This window comes from Corvus brachyrhynchos, unplaced genomic scaffold (assembly GCF_000691975.1).
Source record: "Corvus brachyrhynchos isolate BGI_N302 unplaced genomic scaffold, ASM69197v1 scaffold5, whole genome shotgun sequence".
Classification (NCBI taxonomy): Eukaryota; Metazoa; Chordata; class Aves; order Passeriformes; family Corvidae; genus Corvus; species Corvus brachyrhynchos.
In genome coordinates, this window is record NW_008238321.1 from 4,773,928 (window position 1) to 4,786,706 (window position 12,779).

General features: G+C 43.0%; 1 protein-coding gene across 12 annotated transcripts in view; it reads right to left on the reverse strand.

Annotated features, from left to right (window-relative positions):
• TNRC6A (trinucleotide repeat containing 6A) overlaps positions 1-12,779 on the reverse strand; it is a 60,161-nt gene that overhangs the window by 32,517 nt on the left and 14,865 nt on the right. For 5 of the 12 annotated variants that reach the window (XM_017733983.1, XM_017733986.1, XM_017733980.1 and 2 more), the window contains exons 1-4: positions 12,244-12,562; positions 9,991-10,026; positions 2,829-2,919; positions 792-813 (exon numbers count right to left, since the gene is read on the reverse strand). In XM_017733983.1, coding sequence (XP_017589472.1) covers positions 792-813; positions 2,829-2,919; positions 9,991-10,026; positions 12,244-12,320 — 226 coding nt within the window. In that variant the 5' untranslated portion in view covers positions 12,321-12,562. Of the gene's footprint in view, positions 1-791; positions 814-2,828; positions 2,920-9,990; positions 10,027-12,243; positions 12,564-12,655; positions 12,688-12,779 lie in introns of those variants that run through there. The other 7 variants (XM_017733985.1, XM_017733976.1, XM_017733977.1 and 4 more) reach the window with 6 other exon arrangements.

A 12,779-nucleotide genomic window follows, 5' to 3' on the forward strand; every position in this document is an offset into this window, starting at 1 on the left:
AGCAGGAATTACGTCTCTGCTAAGCAGAGCTCTGAAGCTTCTGGAGCTTCTACCACTGCTCCAGTAAGTGCTAAATTAAACCAACATCCTCAGAAAACAGGGTTTCAGCAAGGACTCCACATGACCACTTCAGCAATTACTATGCACTTCCCAACTAACAGGTGAAGAGCTACAATTCAAGAGGAAGTGAAAACAATCTTTCCCCCCCTTTTTAGAAGCTGGTTGGGACGGAGATCCATACAAACCCCACAAACACTCAGAAAACCGCAGTGTTCCCACCTGCCATGAACACTGAAATTACAGCTTTTGGTTCTGGCATTCTGAACATTTTGCAGGATGAGCCCTCCACATGCAGGAGTTAAAACTGGACACATTAATTACTTGTCCATCATGTGTTCCCAATCCCAGCTGCACTTAGAATATTGTAAATTAAGTTTCAAACAGATCCATCTTATACAGTTATTCTGAAGTGTTGGTGTACTTCTCAAACAAAGCAAAAAAGGGGAAGGAAAAAACCAAGCAAGGAAAGGAACTTCAGGTATTATGTCTATGCCTGGTGCTCTGTAAGTAAATAAGAATGGAAAACAGGAAGATCAGCAACTCCAATCCCTGGATAAACCCTTTGCTGTTACTCTTCTAGACTTTTGTGGTCACTTTGAAAAAGCGCAGCTGAAGTCTCAAGGGTCCCATCTGTCACTTTTGGGAGGAGACTTCAGGTGACACATTTGATTCAACATATTTAAAATCCCAGAAATAATACACAGAGTAGAACTAACTGTAAAGTAACTTACCTTTGATTTTTTGTTCAATGGCCTAGAACAAGAAAAAAGAAGTGTCAGTGATTTGTGCAGATAAGAGAGAAACCACATGTACATGTGCCACTTCATAAAGCAACATTAGCTTTTGACTTCCCTCTTTTTAAACGGTTTCAAGTTATTTAATTATCTACTTCAGAAGCATCTCTCTAACCAACCCAGGCCTATTATTCCTTATGCTTAAAAAGCTGTTTAAATGTTATACAAGACAAAATTAATTTGAAAGATAACTACATGAAACAGACGGAATTAAACTTGCAAATTAAGATGTTTTAAGTGAGTTAAAAACTGTGCCTGGAAGCAAAGAGCCGTCACCACTTTTACTGCAGAACAGGGCAGGGAAGGGGGAGTGACCTGGAAATGGAAAAGAATAAGGGAGCAAGTGCCAAAGCTTCAAGTCTTTAATTTCCAAGATTCAATGGGTTATACCTGTGATATGGCCAAGATGAGAGATTTATTTGAATGAAAGTTTATCACAGGATAAAATGGGAGAGAAACATTTCTTGTATGGAAGTGCACCTCAGTGGTGTGGTTTTAACTTCACACCACAGTGAGACTGTGCTCAGGAAGGGCCTCCCAAAAGCACAAGTTCCTCCTCTGTGCTCCAGAGCTGCTCTCCCTCTTACCCAGCTTCCCAAAGGAAGGCACTGCACTTGGGGCCGCTACACACCACCAGAACTCCTCATTATGCTTTTTGTTCAATATGGTTAAAATACCTACTTTGAAGCCTTGGCTGGTTCTGTGCCCTTAGAATACCACGGTTCTGTGTTCCAGCACCTGGCTTAGCCAAGCGTTCACGTGTTTATACCGCACAAAAAGGCAAATGGATACATCCAGGAACGCTGCTCAGCACCAGGATGGGGGCACAGCACAGGCTTTCCATAGCCCAAGTGTCACCTCTGGGATCGCTGCTGTCCCTCCACTACTCCTTTCGGTCCTAATTACTGACACACTCAATATATGAACCCCAAGCACTGGTGTATCCTTCCACAGCATGTTTACGTGGTGCCTCTTTGGCTCTTGCTGTGCCTGTGCATGTTCAGAGCTTCCTCTGGAGCTTTTGTACTCTCCCCTCTCCCCAGCTGTGACCCAACTCCTTAGCCTGGCACTTGGGCCATGGATGGGAAAATGAGAACTTGGAACTTTTCAAAATTTTCTTTGCTGTTTCTGATGACCTACAGCACCCAAAAAGATCCATGGAGGGCAAGAGGCACAGCCAGGGCTGCTGGCTGCTTTCTGTGCTAAGGTGCCAATGCCCGAGAGAAAACACAATGAACGTGTTTAGGCTGGGCACTCCCACACTCCATCAGGGCCTGGGGCTCAGCTCAAGGCTTGGGAGGTTTTGCTGGCAAGCCTGTGACTGTAAAACAAACCAGTGTGTTCTGGAGCCATATCCAGCATCAGGCCATGGAATCACGGGAAAACTGTGGAGCACTCTGCTCCTACCCAAATGGACATGGCTACAAACTGCATTTACAAGCTCCTCTCAAGCTCAGGGTCAATATTTAGAATCAATGGCTATGATGAGGATCTTGTCAGTAAACAGGGATCCTGAAGTACTTACAAGCATTTCTGTGACATTTCCATCCCTAAACATATTTGCTGTCAATATTTTCTTTTTTATGAAAATGTTTATTCTCTACTACACATTCTCTTATGACACGTTTCCATACTGAAGAATAAGAAGATATATTAAAGTAAGGATGCAGCTGAAAGCCACTGCCTTAAAATGGTACTTTTATTCTACTAGTAAATGCACTAACACTGAGGTGTTTCAAACCTGAAACTGCATCAATTGACAATCAGGAAAAAGAAGGGTCACCTCAGAAGAAAATTTAGTTTTGTAAGAAACTACACAGAGCCAACTATAGTATTCAATGTGTCAGTTACCTCTAAATAACTGACAGTACATTCAAATTTAAGACATTAAATTAGTAAGAAAACACTTGTTTTTATTAGTGATGAAACAAGTCACCCCTAAGCACAGGGGTTTATTCTCAGTGCTCCACATACCTTTTTTTGAGCAGCTTCCTTCTTCTTCTTGTCTTCTTTTCTCTTTTTCCTTTCTTCCATCAACTGTTCTTCCTCTTCTTGCACTAAATCCCTGAACCACACAGTTTGTAATTAACTCTCCCAAAATATAATCTGTACACACTTAGATTCATTTTAGAACAATTATTTCACAGTGACACAAAAGGAACTGGGGATTTTTGCTTCTAATTGGATCCTATTTCTACAGGGACTGTCACTGTCAGTGCAAGCCACCAGTGACAGGACTTCAAGCACAGATGTGGTGTCAAGCTACATGTAAGGAGCTCTTTCTTCCAAAGCTTACAATGAAGACTTAGACTTGAATTTGGTTCAAAAGCCAGCAAATTCAGATGTTATTTAATCTCTCCCTGAACTGGTGTGACTGAGCTCTGGCACATCCCAGCCTGGAGAGTTCCTACACACAGCCTAAGCCACACACACCCTGTGCATCTGCACCAGCTCGCTCATCCCAAACCACCTCTGCCAGGAAACACCCAAGTGTGGGCAAGGGCAGACCACAGCTGGCAGCAGCAGGGCCATTTCAGAGCTCCCTAACGGCGAAACAAAACCGTAACTTGCCAAAAGTGAAACCAAAACTTCATACGTTAATTAATGCCACTTGATACACAGTTATTTCATGCTCAAACCAAGGCTGAGCAGGAACACTACTGTCCAGTTCACTCTGTTTAAAAACAGACGTCAAAAGTTTTTTGGAGAAGAACAACTAAAAAAGTCACTGAGGGGCAGTGACTACATGGTTTGCTTCTGCCTGGAAACACTGAGCTGGCTCCTTTTAAACCCCAGACTATCCATAAACCTCCAGTTTTAAATAATATAGTTTGGTATCTGTCAGAAGCAATGTAAATCGAATGTATTAAACCACAAGACAGTCCACAGGTACTAAAACTTTCATTACTTTTTTAGATATATAAACAACCAGTTCATTCTACTTTTAACTCAACTCAAGCCCCTTTCAAAGCAAGTGCAGGCATCAGCTTTGGTTTTGAGTTTTCTTTTTCAATTCTTTTCAATCCACACGTGAGTTGCCCAGTTCCACTATTGCACATTCATATAAGTTCCTCACTTTTTAATGAGACAAACAGGAGCACTCTGAGCACTGCCTCTTGTGCAGGTGGTGCCACTGTAAGTGATGCTGAACAGCAGCTCCTCAGACCTTTCTGGTACCCAGCAGCAGCTTATCCTCAGCCTTCTGCATAATCCCACCATTCCTTTGGGAGAGGTGAGTTCCACATTACTACTGCCCATTTCAGTTCTACCTTTAAACTCTAAAACTGTTATTTTGCCCTGTTCTGAGGTTCGCCAGTGAGATGGTGAAGGTGGTTCTCCTCCTGGTAAGCCCAATGCCCCAGTAACAATATACTGAAAATCCAGTGGCTGTTTGTATCTGCAGGGCAACCACCAACAGCAATCACTGTTCATACCCTGCAGAGATACTGGTTCTCACTGCAAACCCCACTGCATCCTCTAACTCTTTCCCCAGTGCTCCCTTTGGTTGGAATAACACAGCTTTATTGTACATCCAGGGTTCCTTTTCTCCTCTGCCACTCTCATCACCACCTCCTGCTGCAGGTGTGAACAGCAGCAGAGCTGCTCTGACAAGGAGCACTGAAACCATCCCTGTGTTCTTTCCACTCCACCCCACCTGCAGTCACTGCTACAGACACACCCTTACTCTGAGAAGCTTCCACGACCAAATTCTGGCTTTTAAGATCTTCTAATAACAGAAAGCAAGCATTAGTTACCTCTTTTAAGAAAGAATGGCTTCTGACGTGCTAAGGAATGCAAAATAATTACCCAAAAGTGTTATTTCTGAGACCCCTCTGTGCACAGCCAGAGGAATCACAACCCATCAAACACAATGTGGCTATTTTGCATTTTATCACAGCTTCATCAGCTGGCTGCAAGATTCACCGAGGACGGTCCCACTGCAAAAGCAATCTTGCATTTACAATTAGGTCTCAAAAATGATTTCATGGACAACTAAGAGGTCAGACATCTAACTATAGAAACAATTCCAGCTGGCCAGTTTCATTTAGAGCAATCCCTTGGTCCTGTGCAAATCTGAGGTAATGATTAACCTGCAGTGACATCCGTGCACTACAAAGGTGACACTTCAGTCAGTTTTGCCCCTCGCTGTGACACCCTGAGCATTTGTAACCACAGGGATGTTGGTGATACTGACCCTCAGTTTGGCTAATTTGGGACCGTCCAAATTTTAACAGGCAATTTGAACTGGAGAACAGTACCAGGTCTGGAATCAGTACAGAGGAAACAGCTTCTACAGATCCCAGCTCCTTCTTGACACGATACCCAGTTCATGCACAGTTCCTTCCATTCAGGGCAGAACCACTGGTTTGCTCCTAGGCAACTCAGTACTGGGCTGGGCCTCACCTCTGCCTGCCTGCTGGGGCTACAGCTGAGTTACAGGATCTATAATAACCTGAGCAGAGTTCTAGGAGTTAAGACAGCCACCAGAGCACTTGTTTTGTATAACAAATTTCAGTCTGTCACATGCCAAAACTGCATTAACTGAAAAATCATTCTGCTTTTAGAAGAAAGCTGTAGCACGTTCAAGAGCAAGCAGAATGCAAAGTAGTATTTTCACAGGGAAAAAAAAAAAACCCTCATCAATCCTGCTACAGTTAAATCAACACAATTACATTTCATTTTGGGAAGACAGATGCTAACAACTAACACACCAATATCTCTGGAATATTCTACCACAGCATCATTGTGGTTTTTTTCACAGAGGATCAACAGAATTACTAAATTCTGAAACTGTGTTCATTCAATTCTTATATTTTTAAGACCAACAGATTTTAGATTACAAAGCTAGCTTAGGAGACATAAACCCCCCTATGAGTAGGATCAGGACTTTAGGTATTCCCTAGATAAAAATCATCCACCTATAGTTCATTTTAAGTTTTTAAGAGTATTAATTACCACTATAACATAAAATCACAGTGACTAAAGAGCAAAACTAACCCAACTGGTACAACTAAGTACCAGTTAAAGTACAAAGACAGCAAAGCCCTTCCTGTCCCTGCCCTTCCCTGAAAACTTAACCCTTCAAGTAAGACAGACCTATACACCATCCTCATACACAAACTTAAACCTGAGACAACAATTCACATTTGCCTGTTAAGCCATCAGTCTCACACGGAACACCTGAATTTCCATTTCTGACAGCTGGAAGCATGAGTCTCTCTTATCCTTCCCAACTCACAGATCCATGGCCCTCTCACCAGACAGCAAATGATGGGATTGATGCCTCTGATTCCAACCTCCATTAGAACACATAACAAACAAGCTCCATTTCTAATGCTGCTCCTTGAGGAACACAAGTGGAATGTAGTATTTCCCATTTATCACCTTGGACTAACAGCTCCCTGTTCCTGTGGACAAACCAGCAGCAGCTCCATGGTCCTTTACAGCATGGAACAGGAACCACCGCAGCAATCCCGTCTCGTGGTAACAACACAAAGCCAGAAAATTAACAAGTTCCTTTGCCAGGCTTTTCCTTACACCTGAGAAACTTAATGCATTGCCCTTGTGTGGCCAAAGTGTTTGGAGCAGCACACTGGTCCATCAGCTGGCCAAGGAAAAGCAAGGACCAAGCATTCTGACTGATAACACGAATATATAAACAGGTCTCCATGATTTCCCCTATCACACATCCAACTTCCACCAAAACACACACACAGGCAACATCCTTCTCCTCCTGTGTAATGGGATTAGCTTGCTCAAGGTTAAACGGCCTTAGCAGAAATGCAAACCATATTTTTCAATTTAGATCAAGTGAAAATAAAACATCCCAGCCGTAGGAAATCAACATTGGAGACAGAACAAAGGCCTCTAGTTTCAACAGCTTAACTTGAAAGGTGCTTTATTTTCAAGTGAGACAAAATGAAAATGGATCTTGATCTCAGGAGAGACTGCACATTTGATAGCTCTGAAGATGGGCAAGGAGAAGCTGCTGTTATCTGCATAAATTTAAGCAGACCGAGGGTCAGATAAATATTTACCATTATTTATTTAACAGTAAATTTTTGTTCCAATTGTGTACTCCAGCACACTTCTTCATTGTATAAGAGGGGGAAAAAACCAACAAACTACTAAAATGCTTTCCTCAATTAAGCTAAAACCAACTTTTTAGTCTTCTAAGACAGGTTATCAAGACAGTACAAGGCATTTTATTTTTGTACGGCCTTATTTGTTATGTGACTTCTGAAGTGGAAAAAGCTGTCAAGCTCAAACTGCAAACATTTCAGGTAATATTTATATCAAAACATGCTTCACTTATTACTTTAATTCTTGAAAAAAAGAGTTCTATTAATCTTTAATTTCTAAAGCTCCAGCTTGGCACTGTAAAAATACCTGGGCTGAAATAGACATATTTAACCTTTATTCTTAATGTTGCAGAAGAGCAAAATCAAGTTCATCCATATTTCCCCTGGCAGACAGGCTGAGGATGCAGTAATTAATGTTTGTGCCGCTCTGCTATCTTTGCTGTTACAATATATCAAAGGGCAACATGTTTTGCCACAATAAAATCAAAATTCTATTACCGCACTGAGGAAATGTTGGTATGAGAATTGTGAGTCCCCATTCCTGGAGGGATTAACAGAGGTAGGGATGTGGCACTCGGGGACACGGTGAGTGGTGGCCTGGGCAGTGCTGGGGTCGGTTGGCTCAGGACCCTGCAGGAGTGTTCTGACCCAAAGCCCCAGAGCCCCAGGAAGAGCAGGGAACACCCCAGGGCAGCCACACTCGCTGGGCTTCCAAGCCACGGCCAGAGCCAGCTCTCCCCACACTGCAGGAGCAGCAGCCCCACCCTGCCCAGGGCTTTGCAGGCCCAGCAGCCCCTCCAGCCCTGCCCCCGAGCCCACGGACCCACACTGTCCCAGCAGGCACAGCGGGCATCGCCCCCATCCCAACAAACTTCTGGGAGTCTTGAGGCTGCAAAGGGATTCTCCCAAAGGTATCATGGCCTGCTGGGTGTCCTCTGAAGCACCTCACACACAGCATCGGCGGCTGGTGCCATCACGATGGCCCTCCAGGCTGGAGACATGGTCCCAGCAGCACTGGGCAGGGGGGCACCCGAGGGAACCTCTGCCATGGACAAGGGAGCCCACTTAAACCAGGAGCCAGCCTCCAGAGGCACTGGGTTGCCAGCTGAAGGCAAAAAATAACAATGGATTTTTACCTTTTGTCCATATACTACTGGAGCAAACATACAAGTAAGAATTAGAAGTGATTATACACAGCAGCTTCTGAAACTAATGTAAAATCTCCAGAGATGGACATATTAATTTTTTTTTTTGGAAAATAATAAACAAATAAATCCTTTCCACCATTTGCTCTTCTTCCAGTTATAAATTAACTTGCAGTGCTACAGGTGGAACACTGCCAGGTAGCTACAGGTAAGTATCAGGGACTGAAAGACCTTTAACAATTCTGCAAAGATAGCACCACATGTTCAACCTACAGCTGACCATCTACACAGACTATCAAATGTTGCTGTGACTGATAAATCTTCTGTATTTTGACCTACAAGTTCCTTCATCTTTCATTTTTCTGAAATGACACAAATACATAAAATTGCCAATCAAAGTGATTTCTCAGGTTCTGTAAAAACCAACAGCTAGCTTTCCTACTCACCAGCATTCTACAACCATCAATTATAAAATGTGTATTTTGATTAAAAGGGATCCTACAATTCCTTTATCAATGCCATCCACAAAACAGCACACTACACCAAAGGAGCACGTGGAGTTTATGGAATAGACACCAGTACTTTGAAGTTAACAAAAAAATCCCAACAAACCCTGCCAGTGCCTCGGATGGAAATGCTCTGGCACCTGAACCCACCCAGCGTGTTCCTCGGAGCACAGAGAGCCTCAAGCAGTGAGAACAAAACAAACCCACTCATTTCCAGACGTGTGTGTATGGGTTCTTTCCAGCTATTAACAGGGAGGAGAGGTGCTGCCAAGCTAAAAACTGGAAAAAATACTTGAATGAATAATTAATTAGTAAATGTGTATCAGCTACTTTCTTTTGCGCTTTTAAATACCTCAGTCTTTAAATTATCACCCTAAAAGTGAAGTGATAGAACTACCTACCATGTCTGCCACTACCAATTACGTGGAATCCACTCAGCTTTCCCATTTTCCCAATACAGAAGCTAGCTCATCAGAATGATGTTCCCAAATACAAGGACTACAAATGGACCATAATTCTGAAATATTTGTGTTCGTTTTGCCCTCAAGTTTCATCCAAGATGTTTGCTGCCACATAAGCAGACAAAAGACAGATCTCTTTCCCAAGAAGTTTATCATCCAACTACACAAGACTCCAGCAGCAGCCATAAACAATCCCTATCTTCCTGTAACAAATGAGGAACCGAAGAAGGCAGATTAAACTGCTCCTCCACAATCAACTGCTCAAGTCCAGCATCAACTCTGCCCTGCTCCTGGATGCTGCAGTGTCACTGCTGCAGAGGAGCACTGCTCTGCACAAGGGCTGCTGTGAGACTGAAACAGCAAAGGTACCTTATGGAGACCACCTGACAATCATGTACAACCTCAAAAGGTGTCTGTGGAGGAGAAAGGGATGTGTAATTTTACCCAAATAGCTGTAAAGGTCTTGAAAGCATGAATAGAATGTTTTCTCTGCAATAAACTCTTCCCATTTCACAGCAGACATCTCTCCATAAGAAGTTTATCGGGAAAAAGATCCATCTCCAGAAACCCAACAGAAAATCAAGTGCTTACACATCAACAGAAACAACTACATTTTCCCCTGGTTTTATAAGTCTCTACCACTGGGCCAGTTCTATGTTTTCCCTGCAGCAGATAAGAAAAATACCATGGAAATATGGTGGTTATTATAACATGAAAGCATAAAAATCAAGTGTACAGTAGTAGCTTTGCAGAATACATGGATGAAATCTAGAGGTGAGAAGTTTGCTCTCCCAAAACATGGCCAGTCTGCAACCACAGTGGGCAGAATCAGAGGTGAATGGAAGCTGTGGAGACTCTTCCCTATGGTTTGCATGCTTGTGAAGCAACAGTCAAACCCCTGGGTTTGGGAAAATAATTGTCAACATATTTCAGATATTTACCTTCTCTCAGTTCCACATAAATGAGGCAGGAAAGCCCTGTTTACCAAACAGAATTGAGAAGTTATTGCTTAAATCAGAAGAACTTAATGGTGACTTTTAGCAGTCCTGATTTTAACCAAATTTAACTCTTAAATTTCCCCAGTTAACACCAGACAGCTCTTGTTGTGGCTGATCAGGTGACATTTAACTCGTAACATGATGCCACAATAGAGTGTGCAATGGATTTATCTGAACCACTGTCGCAAGTCATGCAAGCTTATTTTTGAGACCAGGAATATTTGCACAGCACCAGGCATGTATGAATTTTAGAGAGAACACAGACCAAATGAGGATTCTTTTCCAAAAGGCCAGACAGGCCAAATGCTAATCCTGAGTGTAAAACAGGAATCCAACTGGATGAGCAAACTGCACTAAAAGCTGTAATACTTATCCTATCACAAATCTACAGTCTAGGCCAGCCAATATTCCCAGTAAGATTAAAAAGTGTATTTGCTACCCATTAATTTATAAGCATAAACTCCAGAAGTGACTTCAGAACACACACAAAGCAAAGCCAATGTCCCGTGGAGCTCACAGTCTATATCCACACTGTGAAATCTGAGATTAACATAAACTCTGGCACAGGTCTATGTACCTTCCCAGGAAAGGATATTTGCTCTTTTACAGTTCGGCTAGGTCACTGCAAATTTAATAAGACTGTAAATAATGACATTGGAGGAAGAATGAGGGCTATCTGCTGAGTTCTACCCCAGTAAAACAATTAATCAGGTCTATCCAGCGCAGGCATGCCACGGTTTATCAGCTGTGTGCTCACACAACAAGAGCTCCCTAGCTAAACATAAACCAGCTGGGGCATTAATGTGAACTTCAAACCAGTTCTGGATCTTTGAAATGAATAAAACACACTCCTCTATGTCAGAGAGACATGGGGACCCATTCCATAGCAGAATTTACTCTCCAAGCACTGAATTTTGGAAGTTCTGTAGTTTTTTTTCACTACTTCTCACTCTCAGCACTGCCTACCAGCATAACAAGATCTCTGCTAAGGTCATAAAAATGTGAAGATCTCCTGACTAAGACTGGCACCAAGTACTGCTCTGAACTTAGCACTCTGTCACTCTATAATAGAGTTCTGAAATCACTTCTGGCATCATGAACGCTGCGTGTCCCTGAACGCTGATGGGTTAACAGCAACGTGCCAAAGGTATCTTAAATGTTCCCATGTATCCCAATTGTTCCCTGTATTTCAACAACAACATGGGAAAAATCATTCATGCTTAAGTATAATGCCAAACAAAAAAAAAAGAAGACACGTACTGAGAGCAGGGGAAAGCAAAGCAGTTTTCACAGTACACTCATAGCTCAGCCTGGAAGTTGGAGACTGCTCAGGCACAGAAAAGAAGGAAAAAAGCAGGGTACCAAACCTGAGATTCTATCAGCTATACTCAGGGTTTGGACACATTTCAAATGGCCCCAGTAGAAATCCCTTTTAACAGATCACTAGCAAAAGGCCTTTAAAGCTCTAACTGAAAAAGAACCCAAAAAGGAAGTAGGACAAAAGTTGAAAACAAAGAATGTAACCAATAGAACTGATCCTTGTAAGAAAGTCACCTGACTAAAAACAAACGGTGCAGAAGAAACAACTACTTAAATATAAAAGCGATACATGTTACTGGCACAGAATCCTTAGTTCAACATGACTCTGAACTCCCGAGTTAACCCCCGAGCTCATTCTGTTAAGTTCTCCTTCTAAAAACTACATGTGAACAGGAAATTCACCAGCTAACTCTTCATGGCAAAAGAGGCAAAGAGCCAGTAGTTACATGGCAACACGCAGTTTATTCGAGTTCTTGCCACAACTGTCTTGCCTCCCAATAATATACTTGGCTGAAGTGTACAAAAAAACCCCAAACCCTTCATTCATTTTTCAGTTATTGTTAGGTACTACAACTTAGTGCAGAAAAGTTATTTTTCTCTTCAAAAACCTCCCCATTAAAAAAAAAAACTATTAAACAAGTGAAGTTGTTACACACACACAAAAAAAAAAAAACAGCTGAAAAGGTGTTTATTCTACAGAATTAACTAAACTTGCAGACATTTCTCCACAAAATTGAGAACGTTTTCAAATTCAGAGGTTTTTTTATCCTTACAATTAACAAGAGATTAAAGCTCCCGATAAAGCCCACAACTATTCCTAGCCCTAGGCCACCTTTCCATCTAAACTGTGGGAGGGAATTTAAATGAGTCTCTTACCTGCTTAGTTTTCTTTCGACTTCTTTGGTAGCTTTAGCTTCCAATTCTCTGGAACAGAAAGTGGTATTGGTTTCCATGTCAACAGCAATGCAGCACGAAAATAAAGCTGGTGCGGGTCGGGATGCACAGGGAGCTCCAGGTGGGGTTGGTCATGAGCGAATGGGGAGAGCACGGATGGCCCCGGGACCCGTCGGTGTGTGTCCCCGGGGACACGGCGGCTTGTGGCCCCAAAGACAGCGAGGGGAGCGGCCAAGACCTGCATCTGCCACCTCCGTGTGCCCCAACATCACCTCTGTGTACCCCAGCACCATCCCTGTGCCCTCCCTGTACCCCAACACCTGCCCCTCCTGCGTGCCCTACCTGCACCCCAACACCCATCCCTGCGCGCACCAGCACCATCCCTGTACACTACCTGCGCCCAACACCCATGCCCGTGTGCCCTCCTTGCACTTCACCGTTTCAAGGACTTTAAGGAAAACAATTCTGCTGCATCACTTCAGCCCGCGAATGTGCTTCGAGCGCAGCGCCGGGACCCT